Source organism: Hyperolius riggenbachi, chromosome 6 (assembly GCF_040937935.1).
Source record: "Hyperolius riggenbachi isolate aHypRig1 chromosome 6, aHypRig1.pri, whole genome shotgun sequence".
In the NCBI taxonomy this organism is placed as follows: Eukaryota; Metazoa; Chordata; class Amphibia; order Anura; family Hyperoliidae; genus Hyperolius; species Hyperolius riggenbachi.
Genome location: NC_090651.1, coordinates 264,088,806 through 264,112,571, shown reverse-complemented (window position 1 = coordinate 264,112,571; position 23,766 = coordinate 264,088,806). Strand labels below are relative to the sequence as shown.

Genomic DNA, 23,766 nt, shown 5'->3' with positions numbered 1-23,766 from the left:
CAATTTCCGAGTAGTGTTTCTGTTTTTTTTTTTACAGGGATGCTCATTCGGATTTTGCGGAATTGAAATTTCCGAATTTCCGATCGAAAATCTGAATTTCCGATCAGAATTCAGAAATCAGAAAACTGAACTTGGAAATCGGATTTCTGCAGAAATACTGCATTACTGCAATTCCGCAATTTTAGCCCAATTACAGAACTCAAAATCAATGGACCAATCAGAGAATGCGGAAACAACTCGAAAGTATTTGGCCAACCAGAGAATAACATCATGATGTGGGTGGAGAGGGTGGAGCTAGCCTTTGTATCCACATCAAGATCAGTATGACCATGATAAGGGTTTCATTTGTACAAAGCCTGACACCGCTGGATGCTACACTCTACTAATGTGGCTCAGGTAAAGTATGACATTGATTGTAAGCACAGTCAGTGCTGTAGAGTTGTGGGTAGTTTATTCATTTACCCTACAGAGTCCCTTAGGACAGAACCAGACAAACACTGTGATCAACCTGCAAAAGTCATGTGGCAGGTGGGGGAGCGGCACAAACAATGAGATCGGCGTCACTGGTATGGGTAGATTGAATCGCTCGTGGGTTGGGCATTGGGGGTTGTTAGGTGCCATACACACGCCTGATAATCGGCTGAGGCGGTTGTTATTGCCCACCTCAGTCGACTTAAGTCAGGCGTGTGTACTGGCCCTAGACTGTTTGTCCATGTTGTGCAGTTGTAGCATGTATTTGAAAATATATATAACTGAGATCTCTGGCCGGTAATAAAATAACCGGGAACCGATATTCTTACACCTCTATTTGTCACCTAATATTTTACATCTCCTGCAGACCGGTTCCCATGATGAAATGTCATCATTAGAATCAAAGCACAACGATCAGTGTAATGTCATTGAAGCATTCACCCAATCTGATAAAAATATGTTCTGTGGTAACTTTAATATTGCAAACAGCAAAGAAGCAGTGGAGTTTATCTAAAATAGAAATTCTTAATGTGGCTCTCACTGGCATGAAATAGTAGGTGTGAAATGTGCTCCTTTGTTACGAGAGTGTGACTCATACTGTCTGCATCATCTTCATCTCTAACAATTGATTTTATGCCATGCTTCAAGAGGATCCTAGGACAAAGGTGGTATACTAAATACAGGTGTGCCTAACTATCATTATCTTTTCCTCCCTCCCTCCACCCACCCGTCAGGCGCGCCCGCATCCTCACCACATTCAAGCAACCTCAGAGAGTCCAGGCTAAGCTACAAATTCAACTTCTGGTGAAACTCCACTTGAATCTTCAAATTTGTGTTAAAAGAAAGAGTTTTATCCATAGTATGAAATTGGCATAACCCATCCTCATTGATTAAATCAGACTTAAATTGTACCAGAGATTAAGTATAGATAAGGATTTATACATATCAGCGACTTCCTTCAGCCCTCTGTAGAACGTCTGCTTGATCGTTGTCCTCCTGAACCCCTCCATTCTCCCACAGTGTGGCCTGGTAAATTGCCTGACTAGCCCAGCCACTGCTCATGCACAGTCTTGGCTGCACCCACCCCTTGATTGCACTACCATGGCTGCGAACATTCTGTGCATGCACCATTTACAAAGACTGTAACTATGCTTGCACAAAATGCTGCAGATTGGCAGGAGTGTGATGACAGGGACCATGCATGCACACTGGCTTTCAACCCTGCTATATCGCGAACTCCACTGCAGGAGAATGAAGGGAATCGGAAGGATGGAGCCATTCTTTCAATGACACATCAACTGTGACCAAAGTGGAGCTCAATGCTCATTGCAGATGATTTCTAAAGCGTGAAGAAAACTAAAGCAGAAGTGAATCAGTTGACCAGTGCTTCCAATCAAGAAACAGATGAAAAATTCTTACTGGATGCTTTAAACTTTTGTAGTTATTTTATACCTGTCTTGATAAATTAGCCCCAAGGAGCACCATTTCCAGACTTGGTAACAGTAGCCTTGCAATTCATTAGTTGGTAACCACTGTCCACTTCTATTCTTCTGTCTTGACAAATCAGCCCCTGGATACCTCTTTCTGCACTGCACCAATGGTGGATTTATTAGGTTGGAGAGGCTTTCATTCCTATAAGCGTGTTATAGTTGATAAATGCACAGTCAGTGTCACATATATTATTTATAATGTAAAGCAGCACCCTGAATCATTGTTGGCCCTGAAGACTATTGCTATGCGCCCACCACTAAGGATGAGAATGATGAAATCCAGAAGACTACATAATTATAATGTGGTAAATTGTAATAGGCTATATAGATATACTGTGACATAAAATCTTATGCTACTATTCTAAGACACAAGTAATGTGTTAAGAAAAAAGTAGCACACTGAAGAGAGAAATTACCACAGAAGAAAATGTGTCTTCTTCTTCTTGTGTGGTGCTTTTATTTCAGCAATATTAATTGCAAAACTGCAGAGTCGGGTTTGAACAATGCGGGCTAAACCTCAGTAATAACTGACTTGCCTACAGCACCTTTTTTACTAAGGAGACGCACCGATAATTATTGCCGCAAACGTGAGTTGTTTTCATTCTCTCTCCATGGAGAATTCTCTTTCATCTTAATGGAACTCAACAGTAGATAAAGGGATGTCACTTATTTTCCTGGCGGGGTATAAACAAACCAACGTGCTGGCCAGCAATGCAAATTATGCTGCGGAGCAGGCTCTGTTCCTGGATGGTAATGGGAATGTTTGTAATGAATGTGACCCACTTTCTCTCCTATTTGAAGTGTATCAATATTACACTCTATACCAGGCATGGGCAAGCGTGGCCCTCCGGCTGTTACGGAACTACAAGTCCCACAATGCATTTGCCATTTTGAGTCACGACTGTGGCTGTCAGACTCCGGCAATGCATTGTGGGACTTGCAGTTCCATAACAGCTGGAGAGCCAAGTTTGCCCATGCCTGCTCTATACCAATTGTAAAGTGAAAATGTAACTCAAGCCAAAATGTTTTTGTTTTATTTTTTAGGAAGAATTAAAACAAGTGTTAAGAAATAATTGCTGTCTGTGTCCAAATTTACTGTTTTCTGTGAATATAATTTTGCCTTTACTAAAACACAAGGTATTTGTGATAATTCAGGTTTAAAGGGATACTGTAGGGGGGTCGGGGGAAAATGAGCTGAACTTACCCGGGGCTTCTAATGGTCCCCCGCAGACATCCTGTGTTGGCGCAGCCACTCCCCGATGCTCCGGCCCCGCCTCCGGTTCACTTCTGGAATTTCTGACTTTAAAGTCAGAAAACCACTCCGCCTGCGTTGCCGTGTTCTCGATCCCGCTGATGGCACCAGGAGCATACTGCGCAGACACAGACCATACTGGGCTTCTGCTATACACTCCTGGTGACATCGGCGGGAGCAAGGACACGGCAACGCAGGCGCAGTGGTTTTCTGACTTTAAAGTCAGAAATTCCAGAAGTGAACTGGAGGCGGGGCCGGAGCATCAGTGAGTGGCTGCGCCAACACAGGATGTCTGCGGGGGACCATTAGAAGCCCCGGGTAAGTTCAGCTCATTTTCCCCCGACCCCCCTACAGTATCCCTTTAAGTGAGCAACTGTAGTTTCCCATGATGCATCACTCCCGAATATGCAAATCTCCTATTTATGCCCCTAAAGCCAGCCACACATCTAGAACTGCTTGTGTATAGCGAGCTTTTAGCTTATACAGTTTTACAGGGCAAAAAAAATCCAACATGCATAGAACATGAGTGATGCATCATGGGAAACCACAGTTGTTCTCTTAAACCTGAATTATCTCAAATACCTTGTTTTAAGAAACAAAATTATATTTAGCATTGCTTTATAGTAAAAGGGCTTTTCCAGACTCTGTAAGCCCCTAGGAAAGTTCCTAGTGGTTCTGAATCACCTAGTTCGCTGTGACTGTCTCTTACAAGCCAGGAAGAAGTTAACCACAAACGTTCTTCTATCCATTATGCAGATCTTCAAATTATTTTAACCAAATTGAGCTTTTTGTCACTAAAATACAGTATGTAATATGCAGGGGTTATGGTGCATCACACAACGGTATAGTGAGCACCATTGCAATCCATCCATAGACAAGTCATTCCTATTGCATTATAGGCCCATTGCGAGAAGCAGAGAACATCTTGGCAATGTCTCTGGGTCTTTAGACAAAAAGAGAACAACAGGCCTCCATGGGAAAGTATTGGAAATGCAGAAAATATGCCACTTCAGACTGGTGAATGTTAACCAGCAAATCTTTTAGACAAATGCAGTATGCACTTCTTATTGGTATGATCAACATAGCAGATGCCAACTTTTACACTGAAAATATGCACTGACCCAGATGGAAATCTTTACTAGAAGGTATGAGCCAGATAGCAAGCAGTAATCACATTTGTTTGTTAACTTTACACTTATTGTCAATAAAGCTAATCTAGTGTGTACACTAAAAAGCATCATGTGCACACTTGTTGCCTAGCTCGAGTTAAGTGGTTAGCACTCTCACCTTAAAATCCCTAATTTGAACCCTGACAAGGATACTATCTGTATTAAGAGTTTAATGTGTTCACATGAGGTTCCAAATATAAATCCTTTCTTAGCAACATAGGGAGCAAATGGGGTCTGGTTATAGCGCACTGGTAGTGAGTAAGAGCTGTTCAATAGTTTGGGAAACGCCCACTTCCTTTGCAGTTACCAAGCTTTTGAAAGGAATCTGGACCACAAACTTTCTTTTTCAAAGGGCATAACTTAGGAGTGGCTGCATCAAATATGGAAATAGTGTAAGCAATGGCATAATGCCCATTCAGCATTGCTGACAATGAAAACATCTGAGTATGATCTAGACTCGGAGTTTTAAAAGACATCCAGTTCCCTTAGCCATAAAATAATTGCTGCTAAACCTAAATGTTAAAGGTACATATTGCGTCAAGGTATCTATGTTGTACAATTCTATTCAATGATGGCAACAAGAGTTGAACATTCATAGCATTATTTTATACCTATGCAATGATGTCATGTTTTTTATTCCAATATTATTTCATTTCACTTTCTTTCACTTTCATATTAAGAATGATCCCCAGTGGCCTCAATTCTGGTATGCTTACTGTCCGTTTTACCCCATGCGGTAAAAGCAGTTTGCTATTCTGGTAGATTTTAGTCATAATTTACCGCATGCGGTAAACTAGGTCATAAAATGTGTGGTATTTTACTAGAAAATTGGATCTTTCATGAAAAGTAGGGGGCATGTTAGCACATTATTTACCGATCAGTTTAAGACCTGCCTGTACCTGTCGGTAAAGTCAATTTGTGTGCATTTTGCAGTTTTTAGTGAAGTTCCTATTCAGTTCCTATTGCTGTTTTAGTGGAATTCCTATTCAGGCTGTGTAACAAAGACGAATAGTAGAAATAAAACTCCAAATATTTACTGGACTTTTTTATAGGGGATGCCTATAAATATACTTTCCATCGGTTGCTATAAAATCAAAAATACCATGCCCCAAAACAAAGACATTTTCCAAAGACTAACCTAAGTTATGGAAGACAATAAAAGACTATTATTATTATCTACCGCTAAAATATTGCAGGTTTTACCACATCTTCTGCACTTTTTACTGCCCGGTTTACCGCATTTTCAGAAATGCAGAAAAATCTTTCAGAATTGCCAAAAAAAAAAGGAAAATACCGAATGAGGTATTTTACTGACAAAAAAAATATTTACCGCAAAAGCTACCAGAATTGAGGCCAATGTCTTCAGTATACATTGTAATTGTTGATATTATTATTTTTGAGCATCTTATGTGGCATTTTATGCAAGTTTTTATCACCATCATTTACTGTATGTTTTCCATTTTTAAATTTCATCTTCATCGTATTGTTTTCATTTTTACCCCTTGTTTCATGCTGGTGTACTTACACAATCCAGTGTTTTCACTTGTACTTTACTAAGGTTTAGACCATGTGAATTTGGCATGCATTTTATACATTTTGTCCCCCTCTGTCAGTTCCTTCACTGGCTGCCAGTTACACAAAGGATACAATTTAAAATCCTTACTCTCGCCTACATAGCTCTCCACAACATAGCTTCTTCCTATCTTATTCAACGTACTTCCAGATACCATCCTACACGCAATCTCCGCTCTGCTAGCGATAACCTTCTGTCTTCTTCCTGATCACCTCTTCCCACTCCCGCTTACAAGACTTCTCTCGATCCTTTCTTCTCCTCTGGAACACTCTCCCTCAACACATCTACCACTCAATCCACACTTAATATTTTGAGGCGCAATCTGAAAATTCACCTCTTAAGGCAAGCATACTCTCCTACCTAGGACACTGCCCACTAACCACCAATTCTACCACTCCTCACACAGCTTCCCTTTACCTACAGTCCTATACTTTAAATGTTTATACTGTAAGGCCTTTTGGCCAGGGCTCTCTTCCCCTTTTGTCTCACAATGCTGTGTAATAGGTGTACATACCTCCCACTGCCGTATAAAATATGTAGTCAATTTGTTCACTGCTTTAGCTGTTATACCCTCTTGTCTTGTATGAACTGTTGTATTGTATACGTTGTATTGTTATACCCTGTATGCTATTGTACAATGCCACGGAAGATGCTGGTGCTATATAAATAAATCAATAATAATAATAATAATTTTGCACATTATGATCTATATTATCTACCGTTTTGTTCAAAGTTTGTGACTACACACCTGACCATGTGGTTTTAAATCATGAAACACATTGTGGGTGTTAAATCTTTGCTTTTAATTAAGCCATGTTTTTTTTAAGCCATGTTTTTTTTAGACGTGAGTGGGCACCTGTTACTTTGTTTTTTGAAAACTACCCTGTCCTCAAGCTTAAGTGCACCTGCAGCTTGTGCTATATCAAAAGCCATAAAAATCAAAGGTAAGGTAATACAGCAACAGTAATAAGTATTGTCTTGAGGACATAAAAGCCCTGTTTATATACTTGTGATTAATTACGCAATTTGATAAAGAGCTGGTTAGCTTGAAACTGCGGTAATTTCCATTCTGTGGTTTTAACTTTACCCAAACAGAAAGGAGGCTTATATTTACACAACAAAACAAAGCGCTGATGGCTGGTGCTATATTATCTTGTTTGTGGAGGAAGACAGATTGTGCTCTTATATGAACAGTGAAGCTTTTAAAAGGTCAACATGTTCCTTTGTGGATTTCAAGGAAACTGGTTATGAGAAGAATATGGACCTGGCATTTTTTTTCCTTTAAAAATGTTGGTTTATTGGTTGCCATATGACCTTTAGTTGAGGTTGGCTAAGCTTTATCCCTAATACAAGCATGCAGCCAGTTGTGTCAGAGCACCTGATCTACATACTTAATCTGGAGCCGTGTCTTACACCTTGCACACACATATGTAGCGGGTTGCCTGGCAAGGATCGGAACGCAATCTCTCAGGTAACAGTGTGGGCCCGAGGCTGTACAGTTGCATCACTAGCCTCCAGGCTAGTAACATGTTCTCTGGGTGGTGTGGGTGGTGCCACCATAGTGAATGCAGAGCCTGGGCAGCCTGTACAGAAAGCAAGGGCTGGAAAGCACCACTTTGAGCCACTTTTGGTTTCAATGGACCCTTAAGCTGAACTTCACATATTTGCAAGCCAGGTCTCTATCTCTGTGATGTATGGACAGCTTTGAGGCTTTCATTATTGGTGCACAGAATAGGGATATGTTATTTGTTTTCAACAAGAGGCTAATAAATGGGCTGACAGAAAATCTAAACATATACACACAGATCTAATCCTATACAAAGGACTAAAAATTAACTTTTAATAATACATATTAAAACTGGAATTTGGCTGCTATACGGTTTCAAGACAAAAATAACAACAAGTGGGGCTATAATCAGGTAAGTATATATGAGAAAACCATCTCAAGGAAGCCCTCTAACGTTGTTAAGCCGTAGTAAACAATGTGGGGCTGCTAATGAGTCAATATGTATAAGGAAATCACCTCGACAGCCCTCTATCATTGTCAATGATATATTTACAATCTACCCCCACCAAAAACCCAACATGTTTCACTTCCTTAAGGGAAGCTTTTTTCAAGGGAAAAATGATCAAAGTGCAAAAGTGCTAATCATAGTGCTAAGGTGCATAGATACATCAAGAAAAACAATAAAATCAGTGCATAGTATAGCGATATGGCTATATGGTAGCAGCCATGAAAGCATGACCTCCCTGCAGCCCTTGTATACTGCAAATGAGGGCTAATGGGAGGAGGCAGGACACAATCAGACCCTCCCCTCGAAATGTTGTACAGGATTGTCAGAAAAAGCCATCACTCAAAAATCTATCCAATCATCTACCAATGTTATGGTCAACATAGCAGTAGGATAATAAATGAATACGGTATGTTCCCCATCTAATAATGATATATGTGTGTTGTAGTCACAATGACTAATCCAGTCATATAGAAATAAAAGCACTTGTTGTAGAGAAAAATACTCTACAGCACTGGATCGTAAATTCTCGTCTCCTATTGGTGCGCACTGCATCATATGACCGCCGCGGCTTTAGCCAACGTGGTGCGTTTTTACAATTTTGACTGTCTCCCTGGCCAGTCAGGTGCGCTGTTATGTCCCATACAGACCCGGCTATATAGTCATAGGGAGAGGAGCACTCCGTTTGTGATGCTCTGCTATGGTCGCATCCATAGGTACTGAAAGTAAGCCTGTCACAGGGGGCGGGGACAGACACGCCATCTCATAGAGAACAGATCCGCCCCACGTATCCTTCTCTGTACGGACTAATAGGTTGCCTAGCAACAGCAGAAACTTAAATATGCCTCTATTCTCCGTGTTAAAGGTTTAGGAGGGATTGAATCAATTCCAAATCCCCGTTCATTTGTCAGTAACCGATTGTAAATATTAACTAACAGTTATAGAGGCTCCTCAAGAGAAACAACCAGGTTTATATATTGCTCACATGTACATATAAGAACACTTGATAATTAAGCAGACAATAGGGGAAACATAATTTAAAGCCGCAGTGCTTATCCACAACATACATGTGGCAAAGGTTGAAAACACTCTATATATTGAGAACTTAGAAAGAATGAATGGAGGACACTCTGTTAATTATCAACAACAGTGGAGGGTAATTTTACAAAATAAAAGTTATTAAAAATATACAGAATTTTGAGCCATGAGCTCAAAGAGACGTACTTTGACAAGAAAACAGGGGTGGAGAGGGCTGATCAGATTGCAAAGCATACCCTGTTTGGATCATGTATTGCAGAATATTACAAAAAAGGAGTATAGGTGAAACCTTCATTAAGGCCACCAGGGTTTAGCGTACCCAACCTGTAGATCCACTGAGACTCAAGTTGTCTCAATTTGAGGTCTAAATTATCCCCTCGGGGGCCCAGTTGCCATTGCTGTATTACCCAGAACTTAAGCAGAGTTGGATCACCATCATGTTTCTCCAGATAATGCCTAGTTTCAGAAGTGTTATGTTTATGCTTAATGTCACCCAGATGTCCCAAGATCCTTGCTTTTATTGCTCTTGTTGTTTCTCCTATTTAAAGGTACGGGCAAGAGCATTTAATAGCGTATACCACCCCTTCAGTTTCACAGTTATAAAAATCATACAGATCGAAAACTCTACCATTTTTTGATGCCTGGAAATTGCGACATTTTTCAACATGTACACATGCTTTGCACCTCCCACATTTGTGCATACCCTTGAGGCTGGAATCCAGACATGTTATTTTGAAAGAACTGTCACCAGATGCCCTCGATTTCATTTGAAGATGAGAGTGTGTAAGGGTATCACCTAGATTCCTACCTCTACAATAAGTGAAATTAGGTCTTGTAGGTAGGTAATGCAAAATAGACCAATGTCCTTCAACAATGTGTTTGATGTGTGTAGATTGATTAGTGAAGGTGTTAATTATTCTGCTTTTGCCTTTGTTAATTCCTTTTTCTTTTTCTCTGGGAATCAGTAAATCTGATCTCTGGGTGCTCATAGCTTTTTCCTTTGCTAGGTCAACCACTTTTTTGGGGTACCTTCTTTTCAGAAACCTCCCTTCTAGAGTGTTGCATTCTTCTGATTAAAAAAAGAAAGTCTAAACACTCAATTATCAAAGTTTCTGTTACGAGCCGTGTGGAAAAACTGTGTTACATGCATGTTTCACATATTTAGATGTAAGGAATTAAAAATAAGGTTTTCCAGTAATACCTGTAATGTACACAGCTGAAATGAACTCACTGCTTTTTTTCAAATCCAGAAAACCCCCAGTACTTTAAAAGAATAAAAAAAAGCCCTGAGACCCCTTCTTCCCCGGCAATGACCCCCAGTCTTGGTTGAATAAAGCCCACGCCCTTCCCAGCATGATGCCTCTCCTCCCCGTGCACCCAATTTTCAATGTCCCCGGCACATCCCTGCTGCTGTGGGTGCCAGGAGAGTCGTGGGCATTGGCTTAGTATGGTGGGGGGCCACACCCCACTGTACAATCATGTACAGTGGGGTGCGAAAGTTTGGGCAACCTTGTTAAATGCCATGATTTTCCTGTATAAATCGTTGGTTGTTGCGATAAAAATGTCAGTTAAATATATCATATAGGAGATAAACTCAGTGATATTTCAGAAGTGAAATGAAGTTTATTGGATTTACAGAAAGTGTGCAATAGTTGTTTAAAATTAGGCAGGTGCATACATTTGGGCACTGTTGTCATTTTATTGATTCCAAAACCTTTAGAACTAATTATTGGAACTCAAATTGGCTTGGTAAACTCACTGACCCCTGGCCTACATACACAGGTGAATCCACTTATGAGAAAGATTATTTAAGGGGGTCAATTGTGAGTTTCCATCCTCTTTTAATTTTCTCTAAATAATAGCAACAAGGGGGTCTCAAAATAACTCTCAAAGGACCTGAACACAAACATTGTTCACCATCGTGGTTTAGGAGATGGATACAGAAAGTTGTCTCAGAGATTACAGCTGTCTGTTTCCACAATTAGGAATATATTGAGGAAGTGGAAGACCACAGGCTCAGTTCAAGTTAAGGCTCAAAGTGGCAGACCAAGAAAAATCTCAGATAGACAGAAGTGATGAATGATGAGAACAGTCAGAGTCAACCCACAGACCAGCACCAAAGACCTACAACATCATTGTGCTGCAGATGGAGTCACTGTGCTTTACACAAGGAGATGCTATATGCGAGAGTGATGCAGAGGAAGCCCACAGCACAAACAGAGCTGCTTGAGGTATGCTAAAGCGCATTTGAACAAGCCAGCTTCATTTTGGAATAAGGTGCTGTGGATTGATGAGTTATTTGGGCATAACAAGGGGCATTGTGCATGGAGGAAAAACAACACAGCATTCCAAGAAAAACACCTGCTACCTACAGTAAAACATGGTGGTGGTTCCATAATGTTGTGGGGCCAGTGCAGGGACTGGGAATCTTGTCAAAGTTGAGGGACATATGGATTCCACTCAGTATCAGCAGATTCTGGAGACCAATGTCCAGGAATCAGTGACAAAGCTGAAGCTGCAACAAGACACGACCCTAAACACTGCTCAAAATCCACTAAGGCATTTTTGCAGAGGAACAAGTACAACATTCTGGAATGGCTATATCAGTCCTGAATATAATTGAAAATCTGTGGTGTGAGTTAAAGACAGCTGTCCATGCTCGGAAGCCATCAAACCTCCTCTGGAACACTCTCCCTCAACACATCCGCCACTCACCCACACTTACTATTTTTAGGCGCAATCTGAAAACTCACCTCTTCAGGCAAGCATACTCTCCTACCTAGGACACTGCCCGCTAACCACCATTTATACCACCCCATACACAGCTTCCCTTTGCCTACTGTCCTACACCTTAAATGTTTAGACTGTAAGGCCTTTTGGCCAGGGCTCTCTTCCCTTTCGTCTCACAATGCTGTTTAATAGGTGTACATATCTCCCAACTCTGTGTAAAATATGTTGTTAATTTGTTCACTGTTTTAGCTGTTATACCCTGTTGTCTTGTATCAACTGTTTGTATTGTATGCTTTGTATTGTTATACCCTGTATGCTATTGTACAGCGCTGCAGAAGATGCTGGCGCTATATAAATCAATAATAATAACCTGATTTAACTAGAGATGTTTTGTAAAGAGGAATGGTCCAAAATACCTTCAACCAGTATTCAGACTCTACAGGAAGCGTTTAGAGGCTGTCATTTTGGAAAAAGGAGGAGCTACTAAATATTGATTTCATTTCTTTTTTGTGGTGCCCAAATGTATGCACCTGCCTAGTTTTATTTAAACAATTTTTGAACACTTTCTGTAAATCCAGTAAACTTCATTTCCCTTCTCAAATACCACTATGTGTGTCTCCTATATGATATATTTAACTGACATTTTGTATTGTAACAGCCAACGATTTATACAGGAAAATCATGATGTTTAACCAGGTTGCCCAAACTTTTGCATCCCACTGTGTGTGTGTATATATACACTGTGTATATATATATATATATATATATATATATATATATATATATATATATATATATATATATATATATATATTAGTATTTATATAGTGCCAACATCTTCCACAGCACTTTACCGAGTATATTGTCTTGTCACTTAACTGTCCCTCAGAGGGGCTCACAATTTAACCCCTACCATAGTGATATGTCTATGTATGTTTTATGCAGTGTAAGTATTGTAGTCTAGGGCTAATTTTTAGGGGAAAGCCAATTAACTTATCAGTAAGTTTTTGGGATGTGGGAGGAAACCAGAGTGCCCAGAGGAAACCCACATAGACACAGAAGGAACATACAAACTCCTTGCAGATAGTGCCCTGGCTGGAATAATAAAACTCCACCAGCTATAACTACGCTGACCACTACGCCACCGTAGTTATAGCTGGTGGAGTTTTATTATAACTTATACACTTTTCTGAAATCCTGCAGCATGATCAAACCATTGACAAAGATTTCTTATTATATTGTCAGCTCACCTGTGAACTCAAGAAGTCTGTTAGAGGAATTGCTAGCCATAGATGAAAACTATTTCTTCCCTGTCTGGAGTTCTGCTTCCTACTCTAGAAAGAAACACACATATTCCCTGCCTACCTTTTCAAGGAGATCTACAAAAAAACAGAAACATCATCTTTGTAAATTTGCATTTGTCTAAAAGGCATCAAAGCCATTGTATTTGAAATGACAGATTTAAACCAATATTACTAATTATCTCAGAGTAGCTACAGGGTTCAGGCAATCACAGAGTAGGTATTATGGGGTGAATTTACAAATTGTATTATCCTTTGCAGCAGAGATGCAACTTTGAAGACAGAATAATAGGATGTGTGGGAGGAATGTACTGTAAGCACAACTGTGGGGAATCAAGCAGCAATGAAAAGACTGGCGTGTAATAACATGACATAACTATAAAGAGGCCAGATAGCTATTCGGTTTCTATGAACGCTGCGGTGTCTAGGAGACTGGAGGACTTCCTGCATTTCTCTTCTTGCTGGAGGTAATGTCCCAGATAATAAATGAGACCCCTGAGAGGATACAGGTAGACTTGATGGCTGGTCTGCTTCTCAGGGACATAACCGTCTCCCAGAGGACAAACGCATGCTGCTAGCTCCATCTGTCTGACAATTCCCATAAAACTTGGGAGGGTGCAAAATAATCCAATTGTATTAACAACTTTTGTCATAGTCTGAAAAGGACACTACCACACGTACACTGCTCTAGTTTCTTAAAGCGTTCCTGAACTCACAACTTCCTCTCTGCTCTAAAATATATGAAACAGCATAATAATCTTTAAAGAAAAAACATTTCTTTGTTGCAGCTGATACAAATCCAGCAATAAATCTGCAGATTGTTTACTTCCTGCTTTTGTGGAAGCAGACATATTGTTAAAGCGGACCCAAACCAAAAATGTTTTTAATTCAAAATACTTAGTTGCACTATTCTGACACATACAAAGATAAATAAACACTCATTCAAGCCTATGAGCATTTCAGTGCATGCTTTTCACCCTGCTCTTTTCATAACTAGGGTTGTACAGGTGGCATCCATTAGCAATTCCTCCTTTGCTGGACACCATCTACCCCACCAGTTTGCCGGATTCTGTCCCGGCAATATGAAAGGAAGGGAGGGGTTCCTCCAATAAATGTAAAATATTGTCATCATGCAGCTGAAAAAAGGCTTCTATTTATTATTATAAGTTAGAAATATAAGTTAGAAATAGATTTCATTTCTGAAATCTTGCACAGGATACAAGGAAAACATAACATAAATGCACCCTGTATGTATTTAAAGAGTTTAGCCTGTGTAATTCCTCCTCATTTGTGTCTAATCACTAGTTGTAATTTGATCTCTCCCCTGTGTCACATGACTGCCATGGCAGATAAACCGATAAGCCCATTTGAAAGCACAGGCTGTAAACAATATGTCTGCTTCCATGAATCAGGAAGTAGAAACTGTGCAGATTTATTTTAGGTCCCTAGTGGATTTCCTACCTAATAGTTCCCAGGAATCTGCGTCAGGCGCCGAGTGCGCAGGCGCGATCTGCCGTTGCCATATTGGCGATTGCTGGGCAGACATGGGTGCGCATGCGATCGTGGACAAACATTAGCATACATGGGTGTGTGGATGTGCGTGCGCTGTCTGTCAATCTAGTGTCCACTTTTTTAAGGCAGAGTATTTTAGATTATATTTAGTAAGGAGCACAACTTGGGCGGAGGATGAAGGGGAATGGCCTAAGTTACAGTGTATACTTGTCTGAAAAAGTGAGTTTTGACAGAGAGCTTAAATATTTCAAAGGTTATAGAGTGATGTATGTATTTTGGAAGGCGGTTCCATAGGAGTGCTGAGGCTCCTGAGAAATCAACTTATGAGAGGTGGCTCTTATAATAGGAACTTCTACTTCTCTTTCCATTAACCCCTAATGTGCAAAAAAATTCCTTTGAAGTTCAAAGGCTTCATATTATGAGCCATATAAATTCCTAAGCCTATACACTCCGTAAATATATATAATTCACATAATTATGATATATATATATATATATATATATATATATATATATATATATATATATATACACATACATTTATAGCCACTAGAAAAGGAGAAGTGCCGACCGTGTCATAATGAAACACTCATATTCAACTCCAGGGGTGGGAGTGTTCATAGGGTATAAATCTACAAACGCTGTTTAATTTTTATTATTTTTTAATCAACAGCCTTATAGACTATTGCTAACTTGACGGCCTTGAACCTTGATTAGAATTGCATCCTTCCGAATTTGTTTGTTTTTCTTACTCCTAAGTTCAGTTTTAGTCCTTCCTATGTACATGTAGTGTTAAGGTGCATACACACGCACTACCGCTGGCAACAACGGGTCCGCCGGACCCTCCCGCTTGGCGGACGTTCAGCCGACAGTAGCACGTGTGTACGTGCTGTCGGCGGACTGATAAGGCTGTTTCTGAATGCTCAGCAGATCGTTCAGAAACAGCCTTATCAGTCCGCCGACATCGCATACACACCTGCTACTGTCGGCTGAACGTCCACGGACCTGTCGTTGCCGGCGGTAGTGCGTGTGTACGCACCTTTACAGAGGCATCAAATCTGATATACCAATCTAGTTGATATATTCTTAAGCCCCATACACACACTTAACAGTGGTCTATCAAAAAGCTGATAAGACTGATAAGACGTCAATCTAACTGTTGGATTGGCTTCTTATCAGTCTTATTAGCTTTTTAAACAATAGCAAAATACTTTTTTTTAGCTCTTTCAACTTGTTTCACAACAAAAGTTGTTCAACAATTGTGCTGCATAAAAGACCGCTGTTGAGTGTGTGTATGGGGGCTTTACTAACATAAAAATTAGTCTTAATCATTAATGCCTCTTTTAAATTGCCCATTTACCTACTGTGAATTGTCCAGACCCATGTAATCAGACTCCATGTAATCAGACAATATCCTTGAACGTCCAGTCTGGGTCAAGATGATAGGCAATATAATGAGCCAGGTTGACCGTTTACCTTTACTGAAAACAGCATGGCAAAAACCCTGATTTACTAAGCCAAATACCTCAAAAATTGCTATATTCCAGCTTTGTATGTTCCAGCAAATTTGATTGCCGGCAGTCTGCAAAATGCAGAAAACCCACTTCCTTAGCTCGATCTACATCAGAGCAGTAATTATCTCCACTGATGTATATAGTCACCAGGTCACAGGCACGCACATTTCCTTAGTGGTGATCTTGAGTTTGACATCCTCATATCTCCCATAAGCCCCCTTTCAATTACCCCAGCCATCCTGGGACATGGAACATTGAAACAAGGATGCTTTGAAAAGCTGGACAAGGATTTTCTGCCCCACCTTCATGGTACCCCACCAATGTTGTAAAGAATGTGGATTAATTACGGCAGCACAGTAGCTACTCTAAGTGCCCAGTACTCTTGCCTTGCAAGACTCAGACTTTTATATTTACCCATGTTCATTTGTGTTTTGGCAGTGCAGTGGTTATGTGCAAGTCTAAACTTGAAGAGGTAGAACACTATCTGAATGGAGTTTCTATTTTTTTCTTGTGGTTGCATGTATTAAAAAACTAGCATCATCTGCTGTTTGCTGACAATCATTTCAGTCGTTAACTACATAAAAAACAATATTGATGGCCAGCAAATATAATAATATGAGAATCTGGGAAACAAGCTAGTAGCCATAATTTTTTGAATGAGGTCACTCCCTAAACCCCAAGTAGTTTTTTTTTTCCTGTACGTCTAATGCATGAGGCCTATAGAGCTTTCTTAAAGAGAATCTGTACTCTAAAATTCTTACAATAAAAAGCATACCATTCTATTCATTATGTTTTCCTGGGCCCCTCTGTGCTGTTTCTGCCACTCCCTGCTGCAATCCTGGCTTGTAATTGCCAGTTTTAGGCAGTGTTTACAAACAAAAGACATGGCTGCTAACCAGAGTGTGATAGGCTCAGAGGAGAGCTTGGAGAGGGTGTGTAAAGCTTCTGCCTATCACAAGCAGTGCTGCACATTCCACACATTCGAGCCTGAGCCCGACAGAGCCGACAGGGATAAGATTTGTTACAGAGACAGTGCAACTAGAAAAGGCTGCAGTATGCCAGAGCACATTAGAACAGGTATAGGAACTTACAGGATAGAAGAAATAAGGCTCAAAATTTTGTTACAAAGTCTCTTTAAAGGGAACCTAAAATTAAAGTAATGTGGCCAGTTTAACTTACCTGGGACTTCTTCCAGCCCCATGTAGTAGAGGCCTGCGGGTGGGTCTAATTTTTCAGACCTGCACCCACAGAGCCACTACCCGCACCCGACCCGCTTTCTGGTGAATCTGGTTCTCGTACCTGCAGACCTGCTACCCACACCTGACCCGCAACCAACTTTCCGGCGAATCTGGTACCTGCACCCGATCCACACCCGCAGACCCGCTACCCCACACTCGACCCGCAACCCGATTAAATCAAAACGGGTACCCAAACCTGACCTGACCTGCGACTACCCGACCTGATGCCCTGTGTCTAATTTTTCAGACCCACACCTACAGCCCATCTACCCACCACCCACTTTCTGGTGAATAGGGTACGCACACCCGACCGGCAACATGACTGAAAACAAAACGGGCACTACCCGAACTCGACCCGCATTTTGGGTAACCCAATGCAGGCCTCTACCATGTAGGCCTCCTGATCCCTCGCAGTTGTTCCACTCTGTTCCATTCAGCCCCGAGAGCGCACAATACTCTTGGCCATAGGATTGCGATCAGGAGGCCCTGGGCCGCGCATGTAGCTTTCAGAGGGGACAACTGCTGAATGGAACAGAGAGGAACAACAGTGAGAGACCAGGAGGACTACAGGGGGGCTGAAAGAAGCTCTAAGTAAGTTACACTGACCACATTACTTTCACTTTAGGTTCCCTTTAACATGTATGTTTCTACTTAATCAAAAGAATATAAAACATAAAAATAAAAATCGAGCTTTCATGGGAAAAAGAACTATAACTGTTCTCACATGCACTGAGGAATTTGGATACAAATTAGGACATACGGGGAGGCTCATCCTCCTGACCACACACACACAAAAGTCACACATCACACCTATGTACAAAACACACACATCACCAAAAATAAAACAGAACATGGGGAAGTCTACATTGCCAGTTGTAGGCATTGCATTTTCTAAGCAAATCTTGATTCAAGTTCACTTTAAGCTCAGCATGATCAAATGAATCTAGGATTGTGTAGCATGCTAGTCTATCTAGGACACAGCAGGGACTTCCAAGCATTCATGCAGATACATGTTTCCCTTGGATAAGAAAAAAGCAGGACACCATCTTTAATATTGTAAGGCAAACTGACTACTTGTCTCTGGAGTTGGTTAACTCTCCTTTTATCAACACTGACATGTGAAGTCAAGAATTAATCACAAGGCCTAAATACATATTTCGCTCTTCCAGTTTGGATGTGATAGGAACACATTTCCCAGGCAGCTGTGCTAGCAAGAGTTAATCAGTCAGGAAAGGTTATTAGTGGCTTAGATTGCTGGACAGAGCTTCATTAAGCTCATTAACTGAATGTTCCCTAGGTGAAGCAGTGTTAAAAGACAGCAGTGTAAGGTCATTCTGCTTTACTGACAGCTGCACCTTGGAAACTTTTCACCTACTTGGAAGGAGATAACAAGCAGATTCCACAATTATGTTCCCCTTGTACGCAGAGAGAATTTAACACGTTTTCTAGAAATTACACATAGCTTCTTAAAATAAACCAACACATCGCACTTGCATCATAGCTGCCGCAGCCACCACAACCTGGCACCTACAGTTTTCTCTTTGCACACATAAATAAGCATCTAGTACAGTCTCAAAGGTGCCGCTCCCCCCCTCCCCCTTCCCCAACCAACATACCATCAAAACTGGCTGCACTGACTAACAGATAATAAAGGATTTTGCTTCTTCCGTTAACCTTATCAAGAAAGGTGTAGGTGACCTCACACCATTGCTTTGAGCTGAACAGACATTGGATTATCGTCACTCCATTAAACTATTAAAAGAATAGCAAAATCTTAACCTGAAGGATGTAGCTTTAACCTATATTCCAGTAAGGGTGGGTATCATATACAAGACAAGACAAATAACATTTATATTGCACTTTTCTTCTGGGTGGACTCAAAGTGCCAGAGCTGCAGCCACTAGGACATGCTCTATAGGCAGTAGCAGTGTCTCCCGACTTGCCTAAGGTCTCCTACTGAATAGGTGCTGGCTTACTGAACAGGCAGAGCCAAGATTTGGACCCTGGTCTCCTGTGTCAGAGGCAGAGCCCTTAACCATTACACCATCCAGCCATATATAAGGTTATCTCACAAATATGATTGGAAGGCTGTGTGATCACTGCTTGCATCTGCTCTGTGGAATCACTAAGCATTTGCATGTGGCTGTGGCGTTCAGAAAAGTGGTGGGGGTCATGCCTCATGCAACATGCATCTCCCGTATACTAACAAAAATGCTGACAGACTGGTGGTAATCTAAATGGTTATGGCTGGTTAATAGTGTAGTTTGACTGTCCATTTGATCTTAGCCAAATTCATATTTTCCTCTGTAGTGGTAAAACCAGCAAGCAGATAGTCAAAGGACCTCAAAAACAAAAACTAATAACAAATGCACAGGAGTCACTAAATAAAGAAAACTCAGAAAACAGGCTCACCCACTTAGAGAATAAAACATGTGGAGAAATGTCCCCATCTCCATTGGGGCCGCTAGTCATGCAAGGGTCTTGGGAAGTGATTGTATTAAAAAAAGATAGGACAGTTAAAGATCTCACTACTAGGTCTTAACAAAAGGAGAAAAAGATAATAAAAGAATAAGAAGTGCTAGCATAGTAGCATACTTTACAAAGTAGTGTCACTCATAAAGTACACGGTTTTGGTGCTAATAAATGGATGTATTTATACATAGGAGGTAAAAGTCATTCTTGTCCTTTTTTAATTTTAACTTTTATCCTCATCATCAGATTGGGCACGTGATGCTTGTTATTTGTACACGGGTACCACTTTCTTTGAGACCTGAATCTTCTAAGGAGAGAAGCAAGTAACTGATTTTCTCAAAGACTAACTACTCAGCAACCTGCTGCAGGGACCTAAAGCCAGTCAGATGTGGGCCAGCCTTACAGTTCCTGTCACCCAATGACAAGTACAATCCAGGTTTTAAACTGGTAAGAAGTAAAAAATATTCCAAATTCTTCACCATGTAACTGCTGCACTATTAGTCCAGGTAAACTCCCATAAAGTTTCACAGATATGTTTCAGTTTAGAAAAGTGTTCCAACATTGTACAACAGCACTGCATCGCAAAGAAAATGAAGCTATTTAATCCTTTTGAAATATGCATAATAAGTTGGTGTAATATGTTAGTGATTTATAAATATAATAAATAAATACACTTGGAGTCATAGCTCTGCATTGGGACAAGAGAAGGAGGTTTCATTTTTCAGCTTGCCTTTTTCCACGGCTGGGTGTGCAGCATGATAAAAGCACTAATTTGGGCAAATGTTTTTTCAGTTTACAGATCTTCTACTATTCTACTGCATAATTCATATAGTATAATAAACATAGTATGTGCCGATATTTCAGCATGACCTAACCTTCCCCTACTCTCACACAGAACCCCCCTAGTGGTGTCTGACTTAACCTTAACCCCCCTCCCCATGGTGGGCAAATAACCTTAACACCCCCCCCCCCCCCGTGGGCACTTAACCTTAACTTATGTGGGCAAATAAACTTAAAAGCCCCAAAGGGCACCAAACCTTAACCTCACCAAGAGGGCACCTAACCTTAACCCACTCTTGAGGGTGCCTAACCTTAACCCCCCTGTTGGCACACAACCTTAATTTCCCCAGAACGTGATAAGGAACAGAGGTGCCAAAAGATTAAAAACTGGTATTAAAAAGTTTAAAAATGCTTTGGAGGCAGTGGTGGACTTACCGCCTGTAAGCAGACACAATGGCCTCAATTCACTAAGCTTTATCAAACACTTTACTAAAAGTTTGATAATTTACCTCATGGGTAAAATCTAATTTTGAATTCACTAAGGTGTTATAGATTTATTGAACATTTTATCGATAAAACATTTGATAAATATATAACAGCTTAGTGAATTCAAAATTAGATTTTACCCATGATGTAAATGATCAAACTTTCAGTAAAGTGTTTGATAAAGCTTAGTGTATTGAGGCCAATGAATTGTGTGTTCAAGACAAGATAAGTTTATCGGTACACTCCAAAGGGCTCGCAACGCGTTTTGCAGGCCTAAACCCGCTTCATCAGGCAATAGTTAATCAGAGTACACAACAGCATTAGGTCCGGGTAACACCTGGCGCCTCACTGGAGTGTACCAATAAACTTATCTTGTCTTGAACACACAGTTTCTTGTGTCTGCTTACAGGAGGTAAGTCCACCGCTGCCTCCAAAACATTTTTAAACTTTTTAATACCTGTTTTTAATATTTTGGCACCTCTGTTCTTTATCACGTTATACAAATATCCACCCCGGGTGGAGGGGGATTACCTCTTTTTTCTTCCTGTTTAAAGAGAGTGACTTCTTAATCCTGAGTGAGGACAGGACAATCTCCTCACCTGCCTATACAGTGGTTGCCTGGAGGTAACCCTGGTTTGTGAGTATAATTCTGTACTCTTTTCATATACCCATTACCAATACATACTAAACTATATTGGGCTCTCGGTTCTCTCTTTTTCATACATTAACTTCCCCAGAGGGCATCTAACCTTAACCCTCCACCCCCTTGTGGTCAACTAACCCTGTGGCCACCTAATCTCAACTCCTCTCACCCCCAACACCCACCTAGCCATAACCGCAGAGAGAAATTTGGGCAGCCTCAGTTCACATACTGGGCGGCTGACGGTGACCACTGTTTAACGGCCGCTCAAATGTGTCCACGCTCCAATCAGCTATTCCACTGCTGGGTTCTTTAGAGCTTAATCACTGGACAAGAGATTTCTCTCAGTCTCAGGATTCCTAGCCACAGTTTTATATATGTCATCACCGAGTAACATCTGCGATACTATCATGAAAACTACCCAGAGGAGGCAGGCAAGGGTCACTGGAAATTATTTTCCAAATGCTGCCAGCTGTACATTACATACTTGCAAATTAATGCTGATTATGTCCTTACTGAATTGTGTGTGGCGTGTATTTCTGCCATGAGGCAAAATTCAGATGTGATGTTCTTTTATTAGAACCATTAAACCGAGTCTGTATGCAAGCTGAATGGTAGATTACCTCCATCGTTCCAGACTGTACATCTCTGTACACTCTTCTTACATCACAACAGTTTTCCCTTGGGATAGATTTTTGTGCCATGATATTGTAAGATAAGTTCCAATTAAAATCTATCTGACACAGGGGACAGCTGGCCAATGCTCTCCATTAGATATAGCTGCAATGTGACATTGTGCCTGTCTCTATGCAGTACTTTCCCCACAAACAGCCCTAGTCTGAGAACAATACCAGAATATAGCTAATGATGCTCATTGTGTGCACAAGACCGTGAAATCCATGTTATTGTACTTGGTTTTGTTGCCGAGTGCCAAAATAAAAACAGTAAAGTGTAGCATCCTTGACTTCTAAAATGTACTCAAATTTCACAAGATTAGCTGTGATAACTTCTGGTTATGGAATTATCAAAGCTCTATTCCTCAGAGAGTGAATTTACAAAGTGGCAACAGTGACTGACTCACAGTCATCCTTACCACCTGTGCATTATTACAAACTAAAGTGCACCAGAGGATAGAATTATGGAAGCCAGAACTGCAAAAAAGGTCATATACGGTAATCTGAATAAATTACAGGGAATGAAGTTTTATAGAGTAGATGGCCAATTAGGATGTCTCAAAATCACCATGTGAACAGGAAACTGTTAAACGATAGGGCTCACCTAGTACATACTATAGCATATAAAATACCAGTAGCCTGGATGTTGAAGGACTGATTATGTGCAGGTATGCATCTTTTTTGGTCCAACCTCGGTACCGGGCTACCTAAACTGGTGAGGGGGATGCCTAATACTGGGGGCAGAGCTGGCTACCTAAACTGGGGAGGTGGCTGCCTAATATTGTTGCCACACCTGGCTACCAACACTAAGGGGAGGCACACCTGAACTGGGAGCTGAACTTAGACTAGGGGTGCATTTGGCTTCCAGTGTGGAGGGGATGACATTAGCGACCTATACTCATCTGACCCCTCTGTCAAATGTAAGATCCCTTAGCAATCCACGAGCCAAAAAGTTTGCCTGCCTCTGATATAGAGACAACAGTTTTGAAACTAATGTGTTGCAGGAATAGAAATGTTTACTGCTGCAAATCTGCTGAATGGGTTAATTGGGTTTAATTCTTGTGTAATCCAAGAGTTCTGTTCTGTATGCTTATAATTTGCAAGGTCTCTCATATAACCGCACCGTAATAGTGTCTTTTGGCAAATCCTCTATTTACATGGTGTAAAACCAATGCGTACATTATTTTTGTTACCTTCTGCTTCATAGCTATGGTTTTAGGCTATAAATACCGCTAAAATAATCCATATGCTGTACGCTTCATCATGGTGAGAAGCTTGTTTTGACAACTGACAATTAAAGCTACCTATAGGCCTCCAAAGGTTTATAGATCAATCAGGTGACAAATGATGTCAGTAATGCACAACAAAACCAACTCCAAGCATACTTGGGGCTAAAAGCAATCTGCCAAGGTAA

At 40.7% G+C, this 23,766-nt stretch overlaps 1 protein-coding gene across 11 annotated transcripts in view; it reads right to left on the bottom strand.

Annotated features, from left to right (window-relative positions):
* NCAM1 (neural cell adhesion molecule 1) overlaps nucleotides 1–23,766 on the bottom strand; it is a 485,915-nt gene that overhangs the window by 363,439 nt on the left and 98,710 nt on the right. The window contains exon 1 of one of the 11 annotated variants that reach the window (XM_068240760.1): nucleotides 12,986–13,054. The exons of the other annotated variants lie outside the window; for them this stretch is intronic. Within the exon in view, the coding sequence (XP_068096861.1) occupies nucleotides 12,986–13,025 (40 nt within the window). The 5' untranslated portion in view covers nucleotides 13,026–13,054. Of the gene's footprint in view, nucleotides 1–12,985; nucleotides 13,055–23,766 lie in introns of those variants that run through there. 11 annotated transcript variants of the gene reach the window in all.